The sequence below is a fragment of the Gymnodraco acuticeps genome, unplaced genomic scaffold (assembly GCF_902827175.1).
Source record: "Gymnodraco acuticeps unplaced genomic scaffold, fGymAcu1.1, whole genome shotgun sequence".
Lineage (NCBI taxonomy): Eukaryota > Metazoa > Chordata > Actinopteri > Perciformes > Bathydraconidae > Gymnodraco > Gymnodraco acuticeps.
This window is the reverse complement of record NW_022992116.1, coordinates 295,286-321,436: the sequence shown is the minus strand read 5'-3', so window position 1 is coordinate 321,436 and position 26,151 is coordinate 295,286. Positions and strand designations below refer to the sequence as shown.

At 43.4% G+C, this 26,151-nt stretch overlaps 2 protein-coding genes across 8 annotated transcripts in view; one reads left to right on the top strand and one right to left on the bottom strand.

The window, feature by feature from the left end:
• The window catches only part of LOC117537791, a 219,467-nt gene that overhangs the window by 28,207 nt on the left and 165,109 nt on the right, over positions 1 to 26,151 (top strand). The gene's annotated exons all lie outside the window — the stretch shown is intronic.
• The window catches only part of LOC117537785 (CD276 antigen-like), a 106,566-nt gene continuing 99,099 nt past the window's right edge, over positions 18,685 to 26,151 (bottom strand). For 4 of the 5 annotated variants that reach the window (XM_034203136.1, XM_034203132.1, XM_034203135.1 and 1 more), the window contains exons 10-12: positions 20,871 to 20,966; positions 19,459 to 19,548; positions 18,685 to 18,853 (exon numbers count right to left, since the gene is read on the bottom strand). In XM_034203136.1, coding sequence (XP_034059027.1) covers positions 18,807 to 18,853; positions 19,459 to 19,548; positions 20,871 to 20,966 — 233 coding nt within the window. In that variant the 3' untranslated portion in view covers positions 18,685 to 18,806. The remainder of the gene's footprint in view (positions 18,854 to 19,458; positions 19,549 to 20,870; positions 20,967 to 26,151) is intronic. The other variant, XM_034203133.1, reaches the window with a different exon arrangement.

The following is a 26,151-nucleotide window of genomic DNA, read 5'->3' as shown; positions in this document are numbered from 1 at the left end:
GGTAGGTGAAGGGAGTGAGCACTCACACAGGTAGGTGGAGGTGAAGGGAAGTGAGCACTCCACAGGTAGGTGGAGTGGAAGGGAGATGAGCACTCATCACAGGTAGGTGGAGGTGAAGGGAATTGAGCACTTCACAGGTGGTGGAGGTGAAGGGAATGAGACTCCTCACAGGTAGGTGGAGGTGAAGGAAAGTGAGCACTCTCACAGGTAGGGAGGTGAAAGGGAAGTGAGCACTCTCACAGGTGGTGAGGTGAAGGGAGTGAGCACTCTCACAGGTAGGTGGAGGTGAAGGGATTGAGCACTCTCACAGGTAGGTGGAGGTGAAGGGGAATGAGCACTCTCACAGGTAAGTGGAGGTGAAGGGAGGTGAGCACTCTCACAGGTAGGTGGAGGTGAAGGGAGTGAGCACTCACACAGGTAGGTGGAGGTGAAGGGAATGAGCACTCTCACAGGTAGGTGGAGGTGAAGGGAGTGAGCACTCACACAGGTGGGTGGAGGTGAAGGAATTGAGTACTCTCACAGGTAGGTGGAGGGAAGGGAGTGAGCAATCTCACAGGAGGGGGGGAGGGAGTGAGCACTCATCACAGTAGGTGGAGGTGAAGGGAGTGAGCACTCACACAGGTGGGGTGGAGGTGAAGGAGTGAGCACTCTCACAGGTAGGGTGGAGGTGAAGGGAGTGAGCACTCACACAGGTGGGTGGAGGTGAAGGGGGAATGAGTACTCCACAGGTAAGTGGAGGTGAAGGGAGTGAGCACTCTCACAGGTAGGTGGAGGGTGAAGGGAGTGAGCACTCACACAGGGTGGGTGGAGGTGAAGGGAGTGAGCACTCTCACAGGTAGGTGGAGGTGAAGGGAGTGAGCACTCACACAGGTAGGTGGAGGTGAAGGGAGTGAGCACTCTCACAGGTAGGTGGAGGTGAAGGGAGTGAGCACTCACACAGGTGGGTGGAGGTGAAGGGAGTGAGCACTCTCACAGGTAGGTGGAGGTGAAGGGAATGAGTACTCACACAGGTAAGTGGAGGTGAAGGGAGTGAGCACTCACACAGGTAGGTGGAGGTGAAGGGAGTGAGCACTCACACAGGTGGGTGGAGGTGAAGGGAGTGAGCACTCTCACAGGTAGGTGGAGGTGAAGGGAGTGAGCACTCTCACAGGTAGGTGGAGGTGAAGGGAGTGAGCACTCACACAGGTGGGTGGAGGTGAAGGGAGTGAGCACTCTCACAGGTAGGTGAAGGGAGTGAGCACTCTCACAGGTAGGTGGAGGTGAAGGGAGTGAGCACTCTCACAGGTGGGTGGGGGTGGGGGAACCCGCTCTCCCCCCCCCCCCCCCCGGGGAGGCGCGCCTCACACTTTGAAAAACGCTGCTTTAGATGAACAAGCTGAGAGAAGTTACCTGTGGCCCTCTCTCGATATATAGACACCATGAGGAAAGTGGAGATGCAGTACGGGCAGAAAACCACCAGGTGGCAGATCAGCCTGAACACAAGGTGGAGGGAGGAGGCTGTGGGCGGCTCCATGGTGGTCGTAGGTTTGTCTGCAGAGAGAATCACACCTGGTCAGGTGAACATCTGAAGGAATGAGTCCTGAAACCAAAGGAAAGCTCCTCACCTGAGACAGACAGCCGGCTCTCTGGAGACTCTTTACTCTGGACTCTACACTTGTAGAGGCCTTCATCAGACCTGGAGACATGGAGGAGGGTCATGTGACCATCAGACTCAGTCCCAATGAAGACGCCATCTTTGTAGAAATCAGCAGAGGGGGGGTCGGCCATCTTTGTTCTACAGGTCAGAGTGACGTCATCTCCCTCCATCACAGGGAGGGCAGGACTCTGCAGGATCACTGATCCACCTGAACACAGAGACAGAACCAACATCTACTCTGACAGGATCAACTCTATAGCTGAAGAGACAGAAACAACATGACGTGAGTGTGTGTCTATTATTGTACATATATTCTTATGAGGACCATCTGGAGTTTTAGTACTTAAGAGGAGACTTTAGAAAAAGAGACTTTCCCTAAAATTAGAATATTCTAGTGAGAAATAAAACTTCAAACATGATGTTTACTAGTCCCTACAGTACTGAGGTGTAGTGGATGATAGCGTTTGCTTTGCATGAGAGACTGTGTGTTGTGTACCCTGTGGTTAGCACAAGCTAGCAGCTCTGTGGTCGGCTGATGGAAACATGTAATGACTCATAGAGTTTGAAGAGAGGCTGATCTTACCAGAGACGGTGATGGTGATGGTGTTACTGGTGGATCCCTCTGTGGACTCACACCAGTACTCTCCACTGTCCAAAGGGTCCATGGAGCTGATGTTACAGGAGGAACCAGCAGGTGTTCCCCAGCCTTCACACTCAGCTCTTCTTTCCCTGCTCGTGTTTCTCCTCACAGTCCATCCCTCAGAGGCGTCCTCACATCTCAGAGAGACAGGTTCATCTCCAAACACCTGAGAGCTGCTGGGAGTCACCGTGAGACGAGCTGGAAGATTTATAAAACACTGAAGAAGAAGAAGCCACTATGTTCACTGATGAATCTAACATGCAGAGTTCAGTTTGTGAGGACAGAAAAGAGTTCAGTTACTCTGAGAGTGATGCATCAGGTCAACAGAGACTCAGCTCTGAGTTTGTGAGACGGAGAAAGTGTACTGACCCTGGTTAGTGGAGCATCTCAGCAGGGAGGTGAGGACTGAGGAGAAACCACAGTGTGAGTTTACTGCGACACACAGGACACTTCAACAGGTCTGTATGCTGCTTTTAGAACACATGAATGTAGTGCAGAGTTAGCACGAGTCAGACTGGATAGAAGTTGAGGAAATACCAGACTTCTCTTTCAGCACTTGAATGCACCACAACAATCATATTAGTGTGCAGTTCCTCCTGAACGTACCAGACAGTAAAGAGAGTTCCATCTCTCCAGACTCTGGATGCTTGTTGTGCAGGTCAGTGACCTCTCAGGTGTGTTTATGATATCTGAACGTCTTCCCTCATGCTAACAGTATAAAGATTGTACTTACAGACGAGGCGTTGAAGACTTGTTGGATCCATTGTACCTCTTTGTGATGTGGCATCAAACTGTTTCTCTGAAAGTAGCCCACACCAGTTTCCTTCCTGTCACCGCTTCCTTCAACCACTCTGAACACCTTTTGAAACACATCTACTAATCCTTCAGGTTATCAGTTTTACTCTTAGCTGCAAGGCTTCTGTGGTTAATACAAATAAAATAGTTTCCACTCAAATGAGACTCAGAGAATACTCTCTCAGTCAGAGTGAACACAACAACACAAGAGGCACAACTCAACATAAAAGCTTTTATTGAAGCAAAGTAAGATTGTCTTTATGTTTCTGTTGGATGATAAACGTTAAATAATTGTAATAATTGTGTCGGCATCTTCCACACAGGTGGACCACCTCTGTCTCTGAATTGGCTGCAACTTGGGAATTGTAGTCTTTTATTCACCATGCAGTGCACAAGGTCGCCACTAGATGGCAATATTACTTTGTAAAATGATCTTAATAATAAACAACAATACACTTTTCATGTTAAGATTGTTTTTGTATAAATAAGTCTTAACAACAATCAGAGTTCATTAATTTTATTTTGTAAATTGTCCATGAATCTATTTGTATATGTAACCAATATAATTTGTTTTGTATGGTATATCATATTTTGATATACATTTGAATACAGCGTCTTAAAATGCACACTGAGACTGATGATTTAATGGGATGCATAACTATAGAAATGGAAATGGAAAGGAAGAGAAATGTTGTTGTGACTTGTGCGTATAGAGCACCGGATTCAAATGTAGAGATGTTTAAAGATAGTTTAGGAGTATTAATGGATGGCCTAAATGAAAATAAAACATGTATTATTTCTGGGGATTTTAACATCGACCTTCTAAATGAATCCAAACACAAAACAACTTCTGATTTCCTGGATGCATTGCAGAGCAGGGGGCTCCATCCCCTAATCACCAAGCCCAGTAGAATAACATCAACCTGTGCAACATTGATCCACCATATCTTTACAAAGGTCATGGAAAAGACAGTGCTAAGAGTGGGCTGATAATAAATGACATAAGCGAACATTTACCTGTATTTGTAGCATATGATTGGCAATTAAAGGAAAAGAAGGGAGAGACTTGCAGTAGATATGTCCGGGTAAGGAGTGTCCTCTTAAAGGAAGAGAGGGAAGAGACTCACAGTAGATATGTCCGGGTAAGGAGTGTCCTCTTAAAGGAAGAGAGGGAAGAGACGCACAGTAGATATGTCCGGGTAAGGAGTGTCCTCTTAAAGGAAGAGAGGGAAGAGACGCACAGTAGATATGTCCGGGTAAGGAGTGTCCTCTTAAAGGAAGAGAGGGAAGAGACTCACAGTAGATATGTCCGGGTAAGGAGGGACCTCTTAAAGGAAGAGAGGGAAGAGACGCAGAGTAGATATGTCCGGGTAAGGAGTGTCCTCTTAAAGGAAGAGAGGGAAGAGACGCACAGTAGATATGTCCGGGTAAGGAGTGTCCTCTTAAAGGAAGAGAGGGAAGAGACGCACAGTAGATATGTCCGGGTAAGGAGTGTCCTCTTAAAGGAAGAGAGGGAAGAGACTCACAGTAGATATGTCCGGGTAAGGAGTGTCCTCTTAAAGGAAGAGACTCACAGTAGATATGTCCGGGTAAGGAGTGTCCTCTTAAAGGAAGAGACGCACAGTAGATATGTCCGGGTAAGGAGTGTCCTCTTAAAGGAAGAGAAGGAAGAGACTCACAGTAGATATGTCCGGGTAAGGAGTGTCCTCTTAAAGGAAGAGACTCACAGTAGATATGTCCGGGTAAGGACTGACCTCTTAAAGGAAGAGACTCACAGTAGATATGTCCGGGTAAGGAGGGATCTCTTAAAGGAAGAGAGGGAAGAGACGCACAGTAGATATGTCCGGGTAAGGAGTGTCCTCTTAAAGGAAGAGAGGGAAGAGACGCACAGTAGATATGTCCGGGTAAGGAGTGTCCTCTTAAAGGAAGAGAGGGAAAGAGACTCACAGTAGATATGTCCGGGTAAGGAGTGTCCTCTTAAAGGAAGAGACTCACAGTAGATATGTCCGGGTAAGGGAGTGTCCTCTTAAAGGAAGAGACACACAGTAGATATGTCCGGGTAAGGAGTGTCCTCTTAAAGGAAGAGAAGGAAGAGACTCACAGTAGATATGTCCGGGTAAGGAGTGTCCTCTTAAAGGAAGAGACTCACAGTAGATATGTCCGGGTAAGGACTGACCTCTTAAAGGAAGAGACTCACAGTAGATATGTCCGGGTAAAGGAGGGATCTCTTAAAGGAAGAGAAGGAAGAGACGCACAGTAGATATGTCCCGGGTAAGGAGTGTCCTCTTAAAGGAAGAGAGGGAAGAGACCTCACAGTAGATATGTCCGGGTAAGGAGGGACCTCTTAAAGGAAGAGAAGGAAGAGACTCACAGTAGATATGTCCGGGTAAGGAGGGACCTCTTAAAGGAAGAGAAGGAAGAGACTCACAGTAGATATGTCCGGGTAAGGAGGGACCTCTTAAAGGAAGAGAAGGAAGAGACTCACAGTAGATATGTCCGGGTAAGGAGTGTCCTCTTAAAGGAAGAGAAGGAAGAGACGCACAGTAGATATGTCCGGGGTAAGGAGGGACCTCTTAAAGGAAGAGAAGGAAGAGACTCACAGTAGATATGTCCGGGTAAGGAGTGTCCTCTTAAAGGAAGAGAAGGAAGAGACTCACAGTAGATATGTCCGGGTAAGGACTGTCCTCTTAAAGGAAGAGAAGGGAGAGACTCACAGTAGATATGTCCGGGTAAGGAGGGACCTCTTAAAGGAAGAGAAGGGAAGAGACTCACAGTAGATATGTCCGGGTAAGGAGGGACCTCTTAAAGGAAGAGAGGGAAGAGACTCACAGTAGATATGTCCGGGTAAGGAGGGACCTCTTAAAGGAAGAGAAGGAAGAGACGCACAGTAGATATGTCTGGGTAAGGAGGGACCTCTTAAAGGAAGAGAAGGAAGAGACTCACAGTAGATATGTCCGGATAAGGAGGGACCTCTTAAAGGAAGAGAAGGAAGAGACTCACAGTAGATATGTCCGGGTAAGGAGGGACCTCTTAAAGGAAGAGAAGGAAGAGACTCACAGTAGATATGTCCGGGTAAGGAGGGACCTCTTAAAGGAAGAGAAGGAAGAGACTCACAGTAGATATGTCCGGGTAAGGAGTGTCCTCTTAAAGGAAGAGAAGGAAGAGACTCACAGTAGATATGTCCGGGTAAGGAGTGTCCTCTTAAAGGAAGAGAAGGAAGAGACTCACAGTAGATATGTCCGGGTAAGGAGTGTCCTCTTAAAGGAAGAGAAGGAAGAGACTCACAGTAGATATGTCCGGGTAAGGAGGGACCTCTTAAAGGAAGAGAAGGAAGAGACTCACAGTAGATATGTCCGGGTAAGGAGTGTCCTCTTAAAGGAAGAGAAGGAAGAGACTCACAGTAGATATGTCCGGGTAAGGAGGGACCTCTTAAAGGAAGAGAAGGAAGAGACTCACAGTAGATATGTCCGGGTAAGGAGGGACCTCTTAAAGGAAGAGAAGGGAGAGACTCACTGTAGATATGTCTGGGTAAGGAGTGTCCTCTTAAAGGAAGAGAAGGAAGAGACGCACAGTAGATATGTCCAGGTAAGGAGGGACCTCTTAAAGGAAGAGAAGGAAGAGACTCACAGTAGATATGTCCGGGTAAGGAGTGTCCTCTTAAAGGAAGAGAAGGAAGAGACTCACAGTAGATATGTCCGGGTAAGGACTGTCCTCTTAAAGGAAGAGAAGGGAGAGACTCACAGTAGATATGTCCGGGTAAGGAGGGACCTCTTAAAGGAAGAGAGGGAAGAGACTCACAGTAGATATGTCCGGGTAAGGAGGGACCTCTTAAAGGAAGAGAGGGAAGAGACTCACAGTAGATATGTCCGGGTAAGGAGGGACCTCTTAAAGGAAGAGAAGGAAGAGACGCACAGTAGATATGTCCGGGTAAGGAGGGACCTCTTAAAGGAAGAGAAGGAAGAGACTCACAGTAGATATGTCCGGGTAAGGAGTGTCCTCTTAAAGGAAGAGAAGGAAGAGACTCACAGTAGATATGTCCGGGTAAGGACTGTCCTCTTAAAGGAAGAGAAGGGAGAGACCCACAGTAGATATGTCCGGGTAAGGAGGGACCTCTTAAAGGAAGAGAGGGAAGAGACTCACAGTAGATATGTCCGGATAAGGACGGATCTCTTAAAGGAAGAGAAGGAAGAGACGCACAGTAGATATGTCCGGGTAAGGAGTGTCCTCTTAAAGGAAGAGAAGGAAGAGACTCACAGTAGATATGTCCGGGTAAGGAGTGTCCTCTTAAAGGAAGAGAAGGAAGAGACTCACAGTAGATATGTCCGGGTAAGGAGTGTCCTCTTAAAGGAAGAGAAGGAAGAGACTCACAGTAGATATGTCCGGGTAAGGAGTGTCCTCTTAAAGGAAGAGAAGGAAGAGACTCACAGTAGATATGTCCGGGTAAGGAGTGTCCTCTTAAAGGAAGAGAAGGAAGAGACTCACAGTAGATATGTCCGGGGTAAGGAGGGACCTCTTAAGAAGAGAGAAGAGACTCACAGTAGATATGTCCGGGTAAGGAGGGACCTCTTAAAGGAAGAGAAGGAAGAGACTCACAGTAGATATGTCCGGGTAAGGAGAGACCTCTTAAAGGAAGAGACTCACAGTAGATATGTCCGGGTAAGGAGGGACCTCTTAAAGGAAGAGACTCACAGTAGATATGTCCGGGTAAGGAGGGACCTCTTAAAGGAAGAGAAGGAAGAGACTCACAGTAGATATGTCCGGGTAAGGAGTGTCCTCTTAAAGGAAGAGAAGGAAGAGACTCACAGTAGATATGTCCGGGTAAGGAGGGACCTCTTAAAGGAAGAGAAGGAAGAGACTCAAAGTAGATATGTCCGGGTAAGGAGTGTCCTCTTAAAGGAAGAGAAGGAAGAGACTCACAGTAGATATGTCCGGGTAAGGAGTGTCCTCTTAAAGGAAGAGACTCACAGTAGATATGTCCGGGTAAGGACTGACCTCTTAAAGGAAGAGACTCACAGTAGATATGTCCGGGTAAGGAGGGACCTCTTAAAGGAAGAGAAGGAAGAGACGCACAGTAGATATGTCCGGGTAAGGAGTGTCCTCTTAAAGGAAGAGACACACAGTAGATATGTCCGGGTAAGGAGTGTCCTCTTAAGGAAGAGAAGGAAGAGACTCACAGTAGATATGTCCGGGTAAGGAGTGTCCTCTTAAAGGAAGAGACTCACAGTAGATATGTCCGGGTAAGGACTGACCTCTTAAAGGAAGAGACTCACAGTAGATATGTCCGGGTAAGGAGGGATCTCTTAAAGGAAGAGAAGGAAGAGACGCACAGTAGATATGTCCGGGTAAGGAGTGTCCTCTTAAAGGAAGAGAAGGAAGAGACTCACAGTAGATATGTCCGGGTAAGGAGGGACCTCTTAAAGGAAGAGAAGGAAGAGACTCACAGTAGATATGTCCGGGTAAGGAGGGACCTCTTAAAGGAAGAGAAGGAAGAGACTCACAGTAGATATGTCCGGGTAAGGAGGGACCTCTTAAAGGAAGAGAAGGAAGAGACTCACAGTAGATATGTCCGGGTAAGGAGTGTCCTCTTAAAGGAAGAGAAGGAAGAGACGCACAGTAGATATGTCGGGGTAAGGAGGGACCTCTTAAAGGAAGAGAAGGAAGAGACTCACAGTAGATATGTCCGGGTAGGAGTGTCCTCTTAAGGAAGAGAAGGAAGAGACTCACAGTAGATATGTCCGGGGTAAGGACTGTCCTCTTAAAGGAAGAGAAGGGAGAGACTCACAGTAGATATGTCCGGGGTAAGGAGGGACCTCTTAAAGGAAGAGAGGGAAGAGACTCACAGTAGATATGTCCGGGTAAGGAGGGACCTCTTAAAGGAAGAGAGGGAAGAGACTCACAGTAGATATGTCCGGGTAAGGAGTGACCTCTTAAAGGAAGAGAAGGAAGAGACGCACAGTAGATATGTCCGGGTAAGGGGAGGGACCTCTTAAAGGAAGAGAAGGAAGAGACTCACAGTAGATATGTCCGGGTAAGGAGTGTCCTCTTAAAGGAAGAGAAGGAAGAGACTCACAGTAGATATGTCCGGGTAAGGACGGTCCCTCTTAAAGGAAGAGAAGGGAGAGACTCACAGTAGATATGTCCTGGGTAAGGAGGGACCTCTTAAAGGAAGAGAGGGAAGAGACTCACAGTAGATATGTCCGGGGTAAGGAGGGACCACTAAAAGGAAGAGAGGGAAGAGACTCACAGTAGATATGTCAGGGTAAGGAGGGACCTCTTAAAGGAAAGAGAAGGAAGAGACGCACAGTAGATATGTCCGGGTAAGGAGGGACCTCTTAAAGGAAGAGAAGGAAGAGACTCACAGTAGATATGTTCCGGGTAAGGAGTGTCCTCTTAAAGGAAGAGAAGGAAGAGACTCACAGTAGATATGTCCGGGTAAGGACTGTCCTCTTAAAGGAAGAGAAGGGAGAGACTCACAGTAGATATGTCCGGGTAAGGAGGGACCTCTTAAAGGAAGAGAGGGAAGAGACTCACAGTAGATATGTCCGGATAAGGACGGATCTCTTAAAGGAAGAGAAGGAAGAGACGCACAGTAGATATGTCCGGGTAAGGAGTGTCCTCTTAAAGGAAGAGAAGGAAGAGACTCACAGTAGATATGTCCGGGTAAGGAGATGTCCTCTTAAAGGAAGAGAAGGAGAAGAGACTCACAGTAGATATGTCCGGGTAAGGAGTGTCCCTCTTAAAGGAAGAGAAGGAAGAGACTCACAGTAGATATGTCCGGGGTAAGGAGTGTCCTCTTAAAAGGAAGAGAAGGAAAGAGCCTCACAGTAGATATGTCCGGGGTAAGGAGGGACCTCTTAAAGGAAGAGAAGGAAGAGACTCACAGTAGATATGTCCGGGTAAGGAGGGACCTCTTAAAGGAAGAGAAGGAAGAAGACTCAAAGTAGATCTGTCCGGGTAAAGGAGGGACCTCTTAAAGAGAAAGGAAGAGACGCACAGTAGATATGTCCGGGTAAGGAGTGTCCTCTTAAAGGAAGAGAAGGAAGAGACTCACAGTAGATATGTCCGGTAAGGAGGGACCTCTTAAAGGAAGAGAAGGAAGAGACTCACAGTAGATATGTCCGGGTAAGGAGGGACCTCTTAAAGGAAGAGAAGGAAGAGACTCACAGTAGATATGTCCGGGTAAGGAGGGACCTCTTAAAGGAAGAGAAGGAAGAGACTCACAGTAGATATGTCCGGGTAATGAGTGTCCTCTTAAAGGAAGAGACTCACAGTAGATATGTCCGGGTAAGGAGTGTCCTCTTAAAGGAAGAGAAGGAAGAGACTCACATTAGATATGTCCGGGTAAGGAGTGTCCTCTTAAAGGAAGAGACGCACAGTAGATATGTCCGGGTAAGGAGTGTCCTCTTAAAGGAAGAGAAGGAAGAGACTCACAGTAGATATGTCCGGGTAAGGAGTGTCCTCTTAAAGGAAGAGACTCACAGTAGATATGTCCGGGGTAAGGACTGACCCTCTTAAAGGAAGAGACTCACAGTAGATATGTCCGGGTAAGGAGGGACCTCTTAAAGGAAGAGAAGGAAGAGACGCACAGTAGATATGTCCGGGTAAGGAGTGTCCTCTTAAAGGAAGAGAAGGAAGAGACTCACAGTAGATATGTCCGGGTAAGGAGGGACCTCTTAAAGGAAGAGAAGGAAGAGACTCACAGTAGATATGTCCGGGTAAAGGAGGGACCCTCTTAAAGGAAGAGAAGGAAGAGACTCACAGTAGATATGTTCGGGGTAAGGAGTGTCCTCTTAAAGGAAGAGAAGGAAGAGACGCACAGTAGATATGTCCGGGGTAAAGAGGGACCTCTTAAAGGAAGAGACTCACAGTAGATATGTCCGGGTAAGGAGGGACCTCTTAAAGGAAGAGACGCACAGTAGATATGTCCGGGTAAGGAGTGTCCTCTTAAAGGAAGAGAAGGAAGAGACTCACAGTAGATATGTCCGGTAAGGAGGACCTCTTAAAGGAAGAGAAGGAAGAGACGCACATAGATATGTCCGGGTAAGGAGTGTCCTCTTAAAGGAAGAGAAGGAAGAGACTCACAGTAGATATGTCCGGGTAAGGATGACCTCTTAAGGAAGAGAAGGAAGAGACGCACAGTAGATATGTCCGGGTAAGGATGGGACCTCTTAAAGGAAGAGAAGGGAGAGACTCACAGTAGATATGTCCGGTAAGGAGTGTCCTCTTAAAGGAAGAGAAGGAAGAGACGCACAGTAGATATGTCCGGGTAAGGGAGGGACCTCTTAAAGGAAGAGAAGGAAGAGACGCACATAGATATGTTCCGGTAAGGAGTGACCTCTTAAAGGAAGAAGGAAGAGACGCACAGTAGATATGTTCCGGGTAAGGAGTGTCCTCTTAAAGGAAGAGAAGGAAGAGACGCACATTAGATATGTCCGGGTAAGGAAGTGTCCTCTTAAAGGAAGAGAAGGAAGAGACGCACAGTAATTGTCCGGGTAAGGAGTGTCCTCTTAAAGGAAGAGAAGGAAGAGACTCACAGTAGATATGTCCGGGGTAAGGAGTGTCCTCTTAAAGGAAGAGACGCACAGTAGATATGTCCGGGTAAGGAGTGTCCTCTTAAAGGAAGAGAAGGAAGAGACTCACAGTAGATATGTCCGGGTAAGGAGTGTCCTCTTAAAGGAAGAGAAGGAAGAGACGCACAGTAGATATGTCCGGGTAAGGAGTGTCCTCTTAAAGGAAGAGAAGGAATAGACTCACAGTAGATATGTCCGGGTAAGGAGGGACCTCTTAAAGGAAGAGAAGGAAGAGACGCACAGTAGATATGTCCGGGTAAGGAGTGTCCTCTTAAAGGAAGAGAAGGAAGAGACTCACAGTAGATATGTCCGGGTAAGGAGTGTCCTCTTAAAGGAAGAGAAGGAAGAGACGCACAGTAGATATGTCCGGGTAAGGAGTGTCCTCTTAAAGGAAGAGAAGGAAGAGACTCACAGTAGATATGTCCGGGTAAGGAGGGACCTCTTAAAGGGAAGAGAAGGAAGAGACTCAAAGTAGATATGTCCGGGTAAGGAGTGTCCTCTTAAAGGAAGAGAAGGAAGAGACTCACAGTAGATATGTCCGGGTAAGGAGAGACCTCTTAAAGGAAGAGACTCACAGTAGATATGTCCGGGTAAGGAGAGACCTCTTAAAGGAAGAGACTCACAGTAGATATGTCCGGGTAAGGACTGACCTCTTAAAGGAAGAGAAGGAAGAGACTCACAGTAGATATGTCCGGGTAAGGAGGGACCTCTTAAAGGAAGAAAAAGGAAGAGACGCACAGTAGATATGTCCGGGTAAGGAGTGTCCTCTTAAAGGAAGAGAATGAAGAGACTCACAGTAGATATGTCGGGTAAGGAGGGACCTCTTAAAGGAAGAAGGAAGAGACTCACAGTAGATATGTCCGGGTAAGGAGGGACCTCTTAAGGAAGAGAAGGAAGAGACTCACAGTAGATATGTCCGGGTAAGGAGGGACCTCTTAAAGAAGAGAAGGAAGAGACTCACAGTAGATATGTCCGGGTAATGAGTGTCCTCTTAAAAGGAAGAGACTCACAGTAGATATGTCCGGGTAAGGAGTGTCCTCTTAAAGGAAGAGAAGGAAGAGACTCACATTAGATATGTCCGGGTAAGGAGTGTCCTCTTAAAGGAAGAGACGCACAGTAGATATGTCCGGGTAAGGAGTGTCCTCTTAAGGAAGAGAAGGAAAGACTCACAGTAGATATGTCCGGTAAGGAGTGTCCTCTTAAAGGAAGAGACTCCAGTAGATAATGTCCGGGTAAGGACTGACCTCTTAAAGGAAGAGACTCACAGTAGATATGTCCGGGTAAGGAGGGACCTCTTAAAGGAAGAGAGGAAGAGACGCACAGTAGATATGTCCTGGTAAGGAGTGTCCTCTTAAGGAGAGAGATGTCCTCCGTAGATATGTCCGGGTAAGGAGGGACCTCTTAAGGAAGAGAAGGAAGAGACTCACAGTAGATATGTCCGGGTAAGGAGGGACCTCTTAAAGGAAAAGAGAGGAAGAGACTTCATAGTAGATATGTTCGGGTAAGGAGTGTCCTCTTAAAGAAGAGAAGGAAGAGACGCACAGTAGATATGTCCGGGTAAAGGAGGGACATCTTAAAGGAAGAGAAGAGACTCACAGTAGATATGTCCGGGTAAGGAGGGACCTCTTTAAAGGAAGAGACGCACAGTAAGTATGTCCGGGTAAGGAGTGTCCTCTTAAAGGAGAGAAGGAAGAGACTCACAGTAGATATGTCGGGTAAGGAGGTCCTCTTAAAGGAAGAGAAGAAGAGACTCACAGTAGATATGTCCGGGTAAGGAGTGTCCTCTTAAAGGAAGAGAAGGAAGAGACCTCACAGTAGATATGTCCGGGTAAGGAGTGACCTCTTAAAGGAAGAGAGAAGGAAGAGACTCACAGTAGATATGTCCGGGTAAGGAGTGTCCTCTTAAAGGAAGAGAAGGAAGAGACGCACAGTAGATATGTCCGGGTAAGGAGGGACCTCTTAAAGGAAGAGAAGGAAGAGACGCACAGTAGATATGTCCGGGTAAGGACTGACCTCTTAAAGGAAGAGAAGGAAGAGACGCACAGTAGATATGTCCGGGTAAGGAGTGTCCTCTTAAAGGAAGAGAAGGAAGAGACGCACATTAGATATGTCCGGGTAAGGAGTGTCCTCTTAAAGGAAGAGAAGGAAGAGACGCACAGTAGATATGTCCGGGTAAGGAGTGTCCTCTTAAAGGAAGAGAAGGAATAGACTCACAGTAGATATGTCCGGGTAAGGAGGGACCCCTTAAAGGAAGAGAAGGAAGAGACGCACAGTAGATATGTCCGGGTAAGGAGTGTCCTCTTAAAGGAAGAGAAGGAAGAGACTCACAGTAGATATGTCCGGGTAAGGAGTGTCCTCTTAAAGGAAGAGAAGGGAGAGACGCACAGTAGATATGTCCGGGTAAGGAGTGTCCTCTTAAAGGAAGAGAAGGAATAGACTCACAGTAGATATGTTCCGGGTAAGGAGGGACCTCTTAAAGGAAGAAGAAAAGGAAGAGACGCACAGTAGATATGTCCGGGTAGGAGTGTCCTCTTAAAGGAAGAGAAGGAAGAGACTCACAGTAGAGATGTCCGGGTTAAGGAGTGTCCTCTAAAGGAAGAGAAGGAAGAGACTCACAGTAGATATGTCCGGGTAAGGAGTGGGTCCTCTTAAAGGAAAGAGACGGAAGAGGACGCACAGTAGATATGTCCGGGTAGGAGTGTCCCTCTTAAAGGAAGAGAAGGAAGAGACTCACAGTAGATATGTCCGGGTAAGGAGGGACCTCTTAAAGGAAGAGAAGGAAGAGACTCACAGTAGATATGTGATATTCCAGAACAACACGATGGCCAAAGAGAGGGTGATGGGGGAAGTGAAGTGTGCAGTCAATGTTTCTGGGAGAGATACACAAAATAGAATGTCTATCCATTGTAGACAAATGCAAAAATAAGACTTCGACTGATAGTGATGGGATCGTCATGACAACAGTGAAAACGACTATTGACGGTATAATTAAAAAGCTAAGCTACATCTTTCATCTTTCATTTCAGACAGGTACTTTTCCAGATAGCATGAATATAGCTAAAGTAATCCTACTTTGTAAAACAGGAGACAAAAGCCAATTTACCAACTACAGACCAGAGTCCTTGCTTTCACACTTTGCAAAGTTCCTTGAAAAATAGTTTGTTCACATATTTGATAATTGTATTGAAAGGAACGAGTTATTGAGTCAGAGTCAGTATGGATTTAGGAAACATGGATCTACAGCTTTAATGAAAATAACAGAAGAAATACAGCTATAGAAATAAATAAATACACAATAGGTGTATTTATTGGCATTTGACACCATAGACCATTACCTATTCATTTCTAAATGACATACATACAATACGGAGTGAGAGGAGTATTCTAGATTGGTTAAAAAGTTATTTAGATAACAGAAAACAATATGTAGAATGTGCTGGTAGTACATCGGAGTGTATGAACACAGAATGTGGCGTCCCGCAGGGCTCGGTTTTAGGGCCTAAACTTTTTATTTTGTACATCAATGACATGTGAAACGTCAACATTATTGCAATTTGTGTTGTTTGCAGACGACACACATTGTTTCAGTTCAGGAGACGATTTCAACATGTTAGCAAAGTGTATTGGACATGAAATGGTCAAACTTAAAAGATGGTTTGATGAAAATAAGTTAACCCTAAATTTGAATAAAACGAAGTTTATGGTTTTTGCTAATAGAAAAAAAGATGAAAACATTTCACTGTCCATTGATGGAGTTTCTATTGAAAGGGTTTCTGTATATCGATGTTTAGGTGTGACGCTGGATGATCACCTGACATGGAAATCACACATAGCACATGTTAAAACCAAAGTGTCTAGGAATATTTCTGTTCTAAACAAGGCAAAGTATTTGCTAGATCACAAGGCATTGAGGATGTTGTTCTGTTCACTCATTTTGCCATGTTGTATTTACTGTGTGGGGCAACACGTACATGAGCAACATAAAGCCATTGTCAATATTACAGAAAAGGGCAGTAATAATAATTCATAAAGCTGACTCAAGAGGACTGTTTTTGAAGTCAGGACTCTTGAAACTCAGAGACAGCTGAGCTCAGACATCATCAGTAATGCTCAGAGCAGAATGTTACCAGCATGTTTACAACAGTTGTTTGTTTCTGGATCAGACAAGGAAGGACATTAAACCTTAAGCATCCTTATGCAAGGACTACTCTTAAACAAATGTGTATTTCGGTGGTTGGTGTAAAATGGTGGAATTCTCAACACAAGGATCTAAAGAATTGAATATGTATTTTTCAGTTAAAGAAATGGTATAAATGAAGAAAGATGGGACTATATGAAGCAGGATGTGAATAAGTCGATGTACTCTGGTCCTGCATGTCTTTGATGTCTTTGATGTGATGTCTGTTCTTTATTTGCAGGTCCCATTGCTATTGTTAATGTTATTATTATTATTATTATTATGCGTCACTTTCCACCTTCTTCTCCAGTAGGACTCGGTGAGGGTGTTGCACTTTTCCTTTTCCTTATACATGTGATGTTTTGTGTTTTTCTTTAACCGTCAAGTGGGAAATAAGTATTTTTTGATACTGTTACGTTTGGCTGTGAATACGAAATATGAAGGACAGACCATCTATTTTGTGTTTACTTAGAAAGGGGCCGGTCACATAAGATTGTTTTCTTCTCCCTGCTCCTTTTCCCTATATGGTTTGTTTGTCGAGATGTTTTGTTGGCAATTATTGTACATTGGGTTTTGCGTACCATGAGCGGAACAAATACAAATGAAATGAATTTAAATGAAATACTTAGTCAAGCAAATTGTGTGACAGAATAAAAAAATATATATATGTTCTATTATTTGATATTTGTGAAGTTTCTTTATCCATATTTCATTATTATTCAAAAGTACTGAACATGTTTAATTATTTTACTGGTGATGAAGTATTTTAAACCAAAGTACTTGCAGTTTTACTTCAGAAAGTATCTGAGTACTTCTTCCACCATGGTTTGATGTACACAATATAAACTGCACACAGTGTGTCCTCTGTTATCAGGTGTGTTTCTGTTCTCGGTTAGCCGCGACCAAACCAGAACAAATGGAGCTGTTTGTCAGCGCAGTGAAACCCACAGAACCACAGCAGCAGAACAGCTTTTACTCCTCTGCTCAAGAGTCACTTTAGAGTCGCTTTAGAGTCACTTTAGAGTCACTACAGAGTCACTTTAGAGTCACTACAGAGTCACTATAGAGTCACTATAGAGTCACTACAGAGTCACTATAGAGTCACTATAGAGTCACTACAGAGTCACTACAGAGTCACTACAGAGTCACTTTAGAGTCACTACAGAGTCACTACAGAGTCACTACAGAGTCACTTTAGAGTCACTACAGAGTCACTTTAGAGTCACTACAGAGTCACTATAGAGTCACTATAGAGTCACTACAGAGTCACTATAGAGTCACTATAGAGTCACTACAGAGTCACTACAGAGTCACTTTAGAGTCACTACAGAGTCACTACAGAGTCACTATAGAGTCACTTTAGAGTCACTACAGAGTCACTATAGAGTCACTATAGAGTCACTACAGAGTCACTATAGAGTCACTATAGAGTCACTACAGAGTCACTACAGAGTCACTACAGAGTCACTTTAGAGTCACTACAGAGTCACTACAGAGTCACTATAGAGTCACTATAGAGTCACTATCACTTTAGAGTCACTATAGAGTCACTATAGAGTCACTACAGAGTCACTATCACTATAGAGTCACTATAGAGTCACTTTAGAGTCACTACAGAGTCACTATAGAGTCGCTTTAGAGTCACTATAGAGTCACTATAGAGTCACTACAGAGTCACTATCACTATAGAGTCACTATAGAGTCACTTTAGAGTCACTACAGAGTCACTACAGAGTCACTATAGAGTCGCTTTAGAGTCACTATAGAGTCACTATAGAGTCACTATAGAGTCACTACAGAGTCACTATCACTATAGAGTCACTATAGAGTCACTTTAGAGTCACTACAGAGTCACTACAGAGTCACTATAGAGTCGCTTTAGAGTCACTATAGAGTCACTATAGAGTCACTATAGAGTCACTACAGAGTCACTATAGAGTCGCTTTAGAGTCACTATAGAGTCACTATAGAGTCACTATAGAGTCACTACAGAGTCACTATAGAGTCACTATAGAGTCACTACAGAGTCACTACAGAGTCACTATAGAGTCACTACAGAGTCATTATCACTATAGAGTCACTATAGAGTCACTATAGAGTCACTTTAGAGTCACTACAGAGTCACTACAGAGTCACTATCACTATAGAGTCACTATAGAGTCACTATAGAGTCACTACAGAGTCACTATCACTATAGAGTCACTATAGAGTCACTATAGAGTCACTTTAGAGTCACTACAGAGTCACTACAGAGTCACTTTAGAGTCACTGTAGAGTCACTATAGAGTCACTATAGAGTCACTACAGAGTCACTACAGAGTCACTACAGAGTCACTTTAGAGTCACTATAGTCACTATAGAGTCACTATAGAGTCACTACAGAGTCACTATCACTATAGAGTCACTGTAGAGTCACTATAGAGTCACTATAGAGTCACTATAGAGTCACTACAGAGTCACTACAGAGTCACTATAGAGTCACTACAGAGTCACTACAGAGTCACTATAGAGTCACTACAGAGTCACTACAGAGTCACTATAGAGTCACTACAGAGTCACTACAGAGTCACTATAGAGTCACTATAGAGTCACTACAGAGTTACTATAGAGTCACTATAGAGTCACTTTAGAGTCACTACAGAGTCACTACAGAGTCACTACAGAGTCACTACAGAGTCACTACAGAGTCACTATAGAGTCACTATAGAGTCACTACAGAGTCACTACAGAGTCACTACAGAGTCACTTTAGAGTCACTATAGAGTCACTTTAGAGTCACTACAGAGTCACTATAAAGTCACTACAGAGTCACTACAGAGTCACTTTAGAGTCACGATAGAGTCACTATAGAGTCACTATAGAGTCACTTTAGAGTCACTATAGAGTCACTATAGAGTCACTTTAGAGTCACGATAGAGTCACTATAGAGTCACTATAGAGTCACTTTAGAGTCACTTTAAAGATGTCCAGAGGAGTTCTTCTTCAGGTTTACTTCATAGACGAGTACAGGACGTCCGGCTCGGGGACGATCTCTGCTAAAAACAGGAGAAACTTTATTAAATAAACATGCAAACAGGAAGTCACTGCTTTAATAACCTAATAATATTTATATCTGCAATCATTTAGAACTGTGTGTGTGCAGAGCTGGGCTAACTGAACTGATTTAATCTATAACAGTTATTCAATATAAGCTATTATTTAGTGAAATAACAACATTGCGTTTTTTTAGGTTATCTAAAGGGTTTACATTTTCTTGTAAAACTTTAATTTGTATACAAAATATTTGTCTTTATTTAACATGTATTATTTAGTATGTTTTTATACTAACAGCTTCATGAAAGACTCTTTATTCTGAGCTCATAATAATTAAATCATATTAAGTTAATCATTTTAAATCCCAGTATTTAATAGATTTTATTTTATTTATAGTTTTGTTATCCGTTTTAATTGATTAATTATGATATGGTGTATTCAAAGTTATGTAATTCTCTTTTTGTTAATATCACAGTATATGCATTTAAAGGAATATTTTAGGAATCACTCTTTTGCTCTTTCTCATGTAAGTGTTCAGTGGACGTTGTTAGCTTAGCTTAGCATAGTGAATGGAAGCAGAGGGAACAGTTAGCATCTGTTGGTGTACCTCTCCTCCTGTTTGTGTTGATCGTGATCTCTCCGTAACAGACGTCTCTCTTCCTCTTCACCTCAGAGTAAACTGCAGCTGGATCGCTCTCTGCACGGTGAAACACATCATCAGAGTTACATGTAATATAATACATATAATATAACATTAATAACGCTGCTATGGTTTAACTGTTCATGTATCGTGAGAACGATGAAAGGTGTTCTTCTGAAACAGGAAGATGGGCGACCACAGAGCTGCCCGCCCCGATTAAAATACATGGGGCGTTGGAGAGAAAAACCCAAACGTCTCGATGAGATCAGCTCTTCTCTGGAAATGAGCCTGCTGTGTTTTTACAAGCAGCGTGAAAAGAAACGACAAACTGACCCACGAGACGGAGGGTGAACACAGCGGGAATGTAGGGTGTGATGTCGGTGCTTACACTATTGATTTGTATTTCTTAGAACTTCATTAGAAATGTAAAAACTCCTTTGTTTACTTCCTGTACATAGTGACATCACTATGGAACACTCATGCTCCTATTGGCTAGCGCTCCAACACATTGTACCTGATAAACTTGGGGGCAGCACATCTCTAAGCAGTTGACCAATCACAATAGAGCCGGCCAGCTAACCAATCAGAGCAGACTGGGCTCTGGTTTCAGACAGAGGGTGAGAGGAGCTGCAGCACAGGCAGTATGAGAACAATAAAGAGCTTGTTGAACATTAAAGCATGGAGACATGTGAGGGTGTGTTTCTGCACAAAGTTGAATCTCTCATTCCCGCTCTGCTCACCCTCCGTCTCGTTGGAACCACTATTCTTTAAGAACGATGTGAACAAGTTGTTCTTCTTTACACTTCTGCTTCTTGGAAATCAGAAAATAGCTTCAACAACTGCGATGGAAACTTAGCAACCACAGCTGCTAGATTTCATCAAGAGATGACGACATGTTGACCAAAATGATCTTGTTGGTACCTCACACAAACTACACATATGTGCATGCATGTGCAATTACAATGATATATTGTATGTAATCAGAGTGTTAGTTTGAATATTTATAATTTACTCATATTATTTATTTGTGTTATTAACAGTCCTGCAGTGCAGTGTGTGCAGGTCAACACTTCTGAAGAGTTTTCCATCAGAAAGAGGAAACTGGACGACCTCAGAGCTGCTAGCTGGTGTTAACCACAAGGTACAACACACACATTCTCACACACGCTATCATCCACTAAAATACACCTCACTACAGTCTGAAACCTTAGGGACCAGTACACATTGACTTTATAGATTGTATTCCCTTCTAAAAGATCCTAATTTAAGAAGACATTTTATTTTCCTTAAGTGTCCTCTTAAGGACTTTTATTCTGGATGGTCCTCAGATGGATGTAAGAACAATAACTAACACACAGTCCCTGAGAACCAATCATTACCTCGGCTTCTTTGGCTCTTTTTGATTGGCTTCTTCCGGCTTTGGGATGTTTTGACATCGCTGTATGTGACGTCTTCTCCCATTTCCACTTCAGCGGCTGAAATAAATGTGTAACTTGATTAATATCGACTTTTAGGACAATGTGAAAGAAACATTTAAAATCTAAAATGTTAAACTTAAACTGCAGTAAAAAATCATGTGAAACGATCAAAAGCTCACTAATGGATGAAAATATTGGGCATCGAGGTGAGATTACAGAAATCTAATTCATAAATATACTCATGATTGTGTATTGCAGGAAACTTGGTTATTAGGGTTAAATGTTCAACTAGCTAAATCTTCATCTACTGTATGTGCACATCTTTGTGCCGGTGCATTCATCAAAACATGGAATAGGGGGAAAGATTGAATACAATTGGGATTCAACTCATTAAGACCAGGGTTAGGGTTAGGGTTAGGGTTAGGGTTAACCCTAACCCTAACCCTAACCCTAACCCTAACCATTTTTTACCAAAACACAAGTCTCACAAGAAGGGTCTAAATGAGCCCTGAGCGAAAACCTGCTAACGCACGATCGATATACTTATCGGATCCGCACAAACAAGCTTAGCTAACATCCTGAGATTCCACAGATGATAGAAATATAAGTATCATCACTGAGCTATCAGAACTCGCGACAGGGGAAGCAAATACAGACAACACACGACGTAGCTTTACGTAGCAAAACACGGAGATGCTCACCTGAGCTGTTATTCTGATCAACAGTTGTTTCAATGGCATTAAAATGAGAAAAGACGCGGCTGAAGGTTCATCCATAGGTTAATCCAATGTGTCTGTCACTTTGAAAAATTATTGATAATCCATAATAAAAAATGTATGCAAAAATCGGAGAATAAATATTAGCTGCTAATGGCCAGAGTGTGTCGCAGCTCCGGTTTTTGCTAGGCGTCACTCTCACTCCTTATTTGGTTACGTGTGTGTGTGTGTGTGTGTGTGTGTGTGTGTGTGTGTGTGTGTGTGTGTGTGTGTGTGTGTGTGTGTGTGTGTGTGTGTGTGTGTGTGTGTGTGGAACTTTCCCTCGATTCCATTGGCTCTAGCAGTTAGAAAGAGATGTCAATCATCAAAATCGACCAAGGGGGGCCAGAGACAGGTCAAATCCACCCAAATGACCCCAGAAGTGGGTTTTTTTGCTAAATCTCTCTGAAAAGGTCAAATGTCACTTGTTTTGCATCAATCTTGATACAGGGTACTTATTATATGTTATACTTATACTATAGCTTTTTGTCTACCATACCATTATCCAAGGTTAGTTTTCACTATAAGAAATGTTTTATTTTTGGACGGACACTATAATTTACTTTGTTTTACTATGTTCAATCTGAATTTACTTTAAAATAAAAAACATCTATATTGATTCTGACTCTTCTACATCCAACTCACAGGTTTATCATTGCTTTGAGAAAAAAGATTATTAATTTAACCCTTTTAGAAGATATGGTCATTTGTTCTGGGAAAGTCATGTTCGAGCCTGAGACCTGAACAACAGGCTCAATCCAATCCATTTTATTTCTATAGCACATTTAAAAACAACAGAGTTGAACAAAGTGCTGTACATCAACAACTGTATAAAAACATAGCATAAATACATAAAAACAGACAGGACATGAAACAAATGTAATACGAGACGATGAAACCAGATCAGAAGCCACCGACTGAAAAAACTCTCCTATGACGTAAAAACAATACAAAACACTAGTAAGGTAAAAAATAAATAAATAAAAACCACATTTTACAGCACAAGTGTCACCTGGTCTGTAAAAGCCAGGGAAAATAAGTGGGTTTTTAAACGAGATTTAAAAACAGGCAGAGTTGGAGCAAGTCTAACCTGGAGGGGTAATTTGTTCCATAACTTTGGAGCTGCAACAGCAAAGGCTCCGTCTCCTCGCTGCTTTAGCCTCGATGTTGGGACTACCAGAAGGAGTCTGTCAGCAGACCTCAGTGACCGTGTGGGTGTGTATGGTTTTAAAAGATCTGCCAGGTACGGTGGGGCTAAACCGTTCAGGGCCTTGTATGCAAACAGCAACATTTTAAACTGTATTCTAAAATGGACTGGTAGCCAGTGTAAAGAGGCGAGTACAGGCGTGATATGTTCACGCCTGCCTGTCCTTGTAAGGAGGCGTGCAGCAGCATTCTGGACCAGCTGTAGGCGAGACAGGGAAGCCTTGGTCACTCCAATATAAAGAGCATTCCAGTAATCCGGTTTAGTGGATATAAAACAATGTATTATCTTCTCAAAGTCATTAAAAGAAAGGAAAGGCTTGACCTTTGCTAAAAGTCTTAGCTGAAAGAAGCTGGATTTGACCACAGAGTTAATCTGTTTGTCTAGTTTAAAATCACGATCAATCCGTACTCCCAGGTTTGTGACAATGGGTTTCACATGGGACAAGAGAATCCAGCCCAGGCGGGGCATCGGGGCCACTGGGTCCAAATATTATGACCTCTGTCTTTTTTTCATTGAATTTTAAAAAGTTCAAGGCCATCCAGGCTCTGATGTCCTGCAGACAGTCAGACAGGTGTTGCTGAGGGTTTGGGTCATTTATTTTCAGGGGCATGTAGATTTGCGAGTCATCTGCATACAAATGAAATGAGACACCATATTTCTTAATGATAGCGCCCTGGGGGAGCAGGTACAGGGAAAATAAAATCGGCCCAAGAATGGAGCCTTGGGGTACCCCGTATGTGAGAGGAGCAGAGGAGGAAGTAAATTCATTAAGATTTACATTAAAACTTCTTTCAGACAGGGGTTAACACCTACAACACACCTCTACATTATTTGGGATTAAGTGGTGGAATATATCAAATAATATTCAGTATATATAACTATTTGTTTCTTATTCCCGCAGGCAAAGTATCAACGAAGCTCACATTATACAACTGTAATGCAATATACAGACTGTTTAGCTTATGGTGATCAGCAGCACGATGAGCTCATTCTCTCAGTGTATCATCAGGAACACAGAGACACACACACATCATTTAAAGAAGAGTTTTTTAAATGAAATGATTGGTTTGGAATAAACATCTTAAAGTAAATAACAATAAACAATAGCCCCGTAAGGCCCCCGGTTGGAATGTTACAACATTACTTGAAGCTATCCTAAAAAAGTCAGTAAATGTTTAGTTTTGTTAAAACACTACATTTATAGTCAACAGGTCCTTTTGTTCAGCCTCACGATGCTATTGGGCAGTACATGTGTTGTAGGTCGTGACCTCTGGAGCATACACAGCAGGGACTCTGGGCCCCATGGAAAGATATCACATTGGGCCCCCCACCAGGCCCAGGCCACGCCAACCAAGCACACTGCTGTAACCACACCTCCAGAACCCAACCCACTCATTTATGCTTTAAATAACTCTACCTGTAGAGGCTTGCATCTATCTTGTAGTCCAATACTAACCGCACAATATTTACTGACACTGAGCTGTGAACACATAACACTGCTGTAGTAGAATTCACTATTTGATATAAGACTAACATTCCTGACAATAGACCTCAATAGTTATCTTTTATGGTGTACATGCCTTTTTAATAATAACATTTTTGAATGGAACATTCTCAACACGAATGCATCAATCCAAATAAATATAACTTAAATATGCGGAAGAATACTGTGTTTGAAATGTGTAATTGAAATGAGATGTTAGCTTTTTTTTATATATATATTTAGTAGGGCCGGGACTCGATTAAAAAAATTAATCTAATTAATTAGAGGCTTTGTAATTAATTAATCGAAATTAATCGCATTTTTTATCGCATATACATATTTGACCTAAGAACAGTGAGAAGCAATTTTTTTTCACATGGATTTTAGTATACCATTAAGCGCATTCACACCGCAGTACTTTTCCCACAAAGGTTCATGAGAACTTAGTTCATGAGAACTCTTTGAACCTGGGGGTGGATTAGGCAAATGAAGCCGCTGACGTCACTTCTTCTTCTTCTGCTTTGGGTTTACTGGCAGGCAGCAAACCACTTCACGGCGTATACTGCCGCCCAAAGTCCCCGGCCGGAAGTCCCCGGAGTTGGGGAAGGCTTCAGTAGAAGCTGCTGGGACTCCCGGCAGCTTCTACTGAAGCCTTCCGAGTAAATCGCCAGAACGCCGACACCTCCTCATCTCCACCGCTCCCATGTTTTATTTTGTGTTGCCATAAGTTAGTCTCTCTGTGTTTCTGCGCTGGGCTAATGCTAATAATGCTAATGCGAGGATAATAAAATGGCGGCTTCACAAAACTTTTTGGGAGTTTTACGGGGCGTGGTTTGCAATCCGCCCAGCCAATCAGAAATATAGCTCTTTTCTCACAAGAGAGCCGTACGAAAGTCCCTGCTCTCTAGCAGCTCTCTGCTCTCTAGCAGGGACTTTCGTGGGGGTAAAAAGGTTCTCATGAACTAATTTTAGTACCGGCTCTTTTTGGTGTGAACGCGATAAAAGAGGCTAACGTCCACGCTAGCTTCCACGCTAGCTGCTATATGTTTTGCATTGAGGTGATACTTGAGGCTTGATGTGCTGCGGTGGTATGCAAATTCCTTTTTGCATAATTTGCACACAACCGTGCTCTTATCGACGCTTCCATCCGTCCGTTTTTTAAAACAACATTTCCCACTGTTGTTCACTGTGGTTTGTTGTTGTCTGAAGTCATGAACGTTAGTTGGTGCTCCAGTATAATCGGTACGCCTGAAACTCATCCAGTGAGAAACGTTCCGCGGTGCAAAAATAAGTGCGATTAAAATGCGTTAATTTTTTTAACGCGTTAATTTTTGTGTAATTAATTAATCTTAATTAACGCGTTAAAGTCCCGGCCCTAATATTTAGTATTCCAGTCTCACTTCGTTAAGTGGCATGGCATTCAACACAATGCTGCTCACCTCCTTCAGTTGGGAGAAAAGCTGGTTCAGGTTCAGCATTATGGGGGGACAGGGCTGCTGAGCCTGAAGATGGATCCGTTGGTACTGGCACCAGGGCCTCCCCCTGGTGCCAGGACCAACGGATCCACCCTTACACGGGACAACTGATTCAGTTTGAATAGCTGCTAAAAATCGACCTGTATTTATTACATGAAAGAGCAGTGAAATTAAAAACCTCTGAATTTTTTACAGAGGCTTTGGATAATTAACTTTTGGAAGAAAATAAGTTAAATGAATTGTAAGTTTAGTGAGTACATTATTAATATAACGTGATATCAATGTTAATTATTGATGAATGATGAAAGGTTACTTAAACATT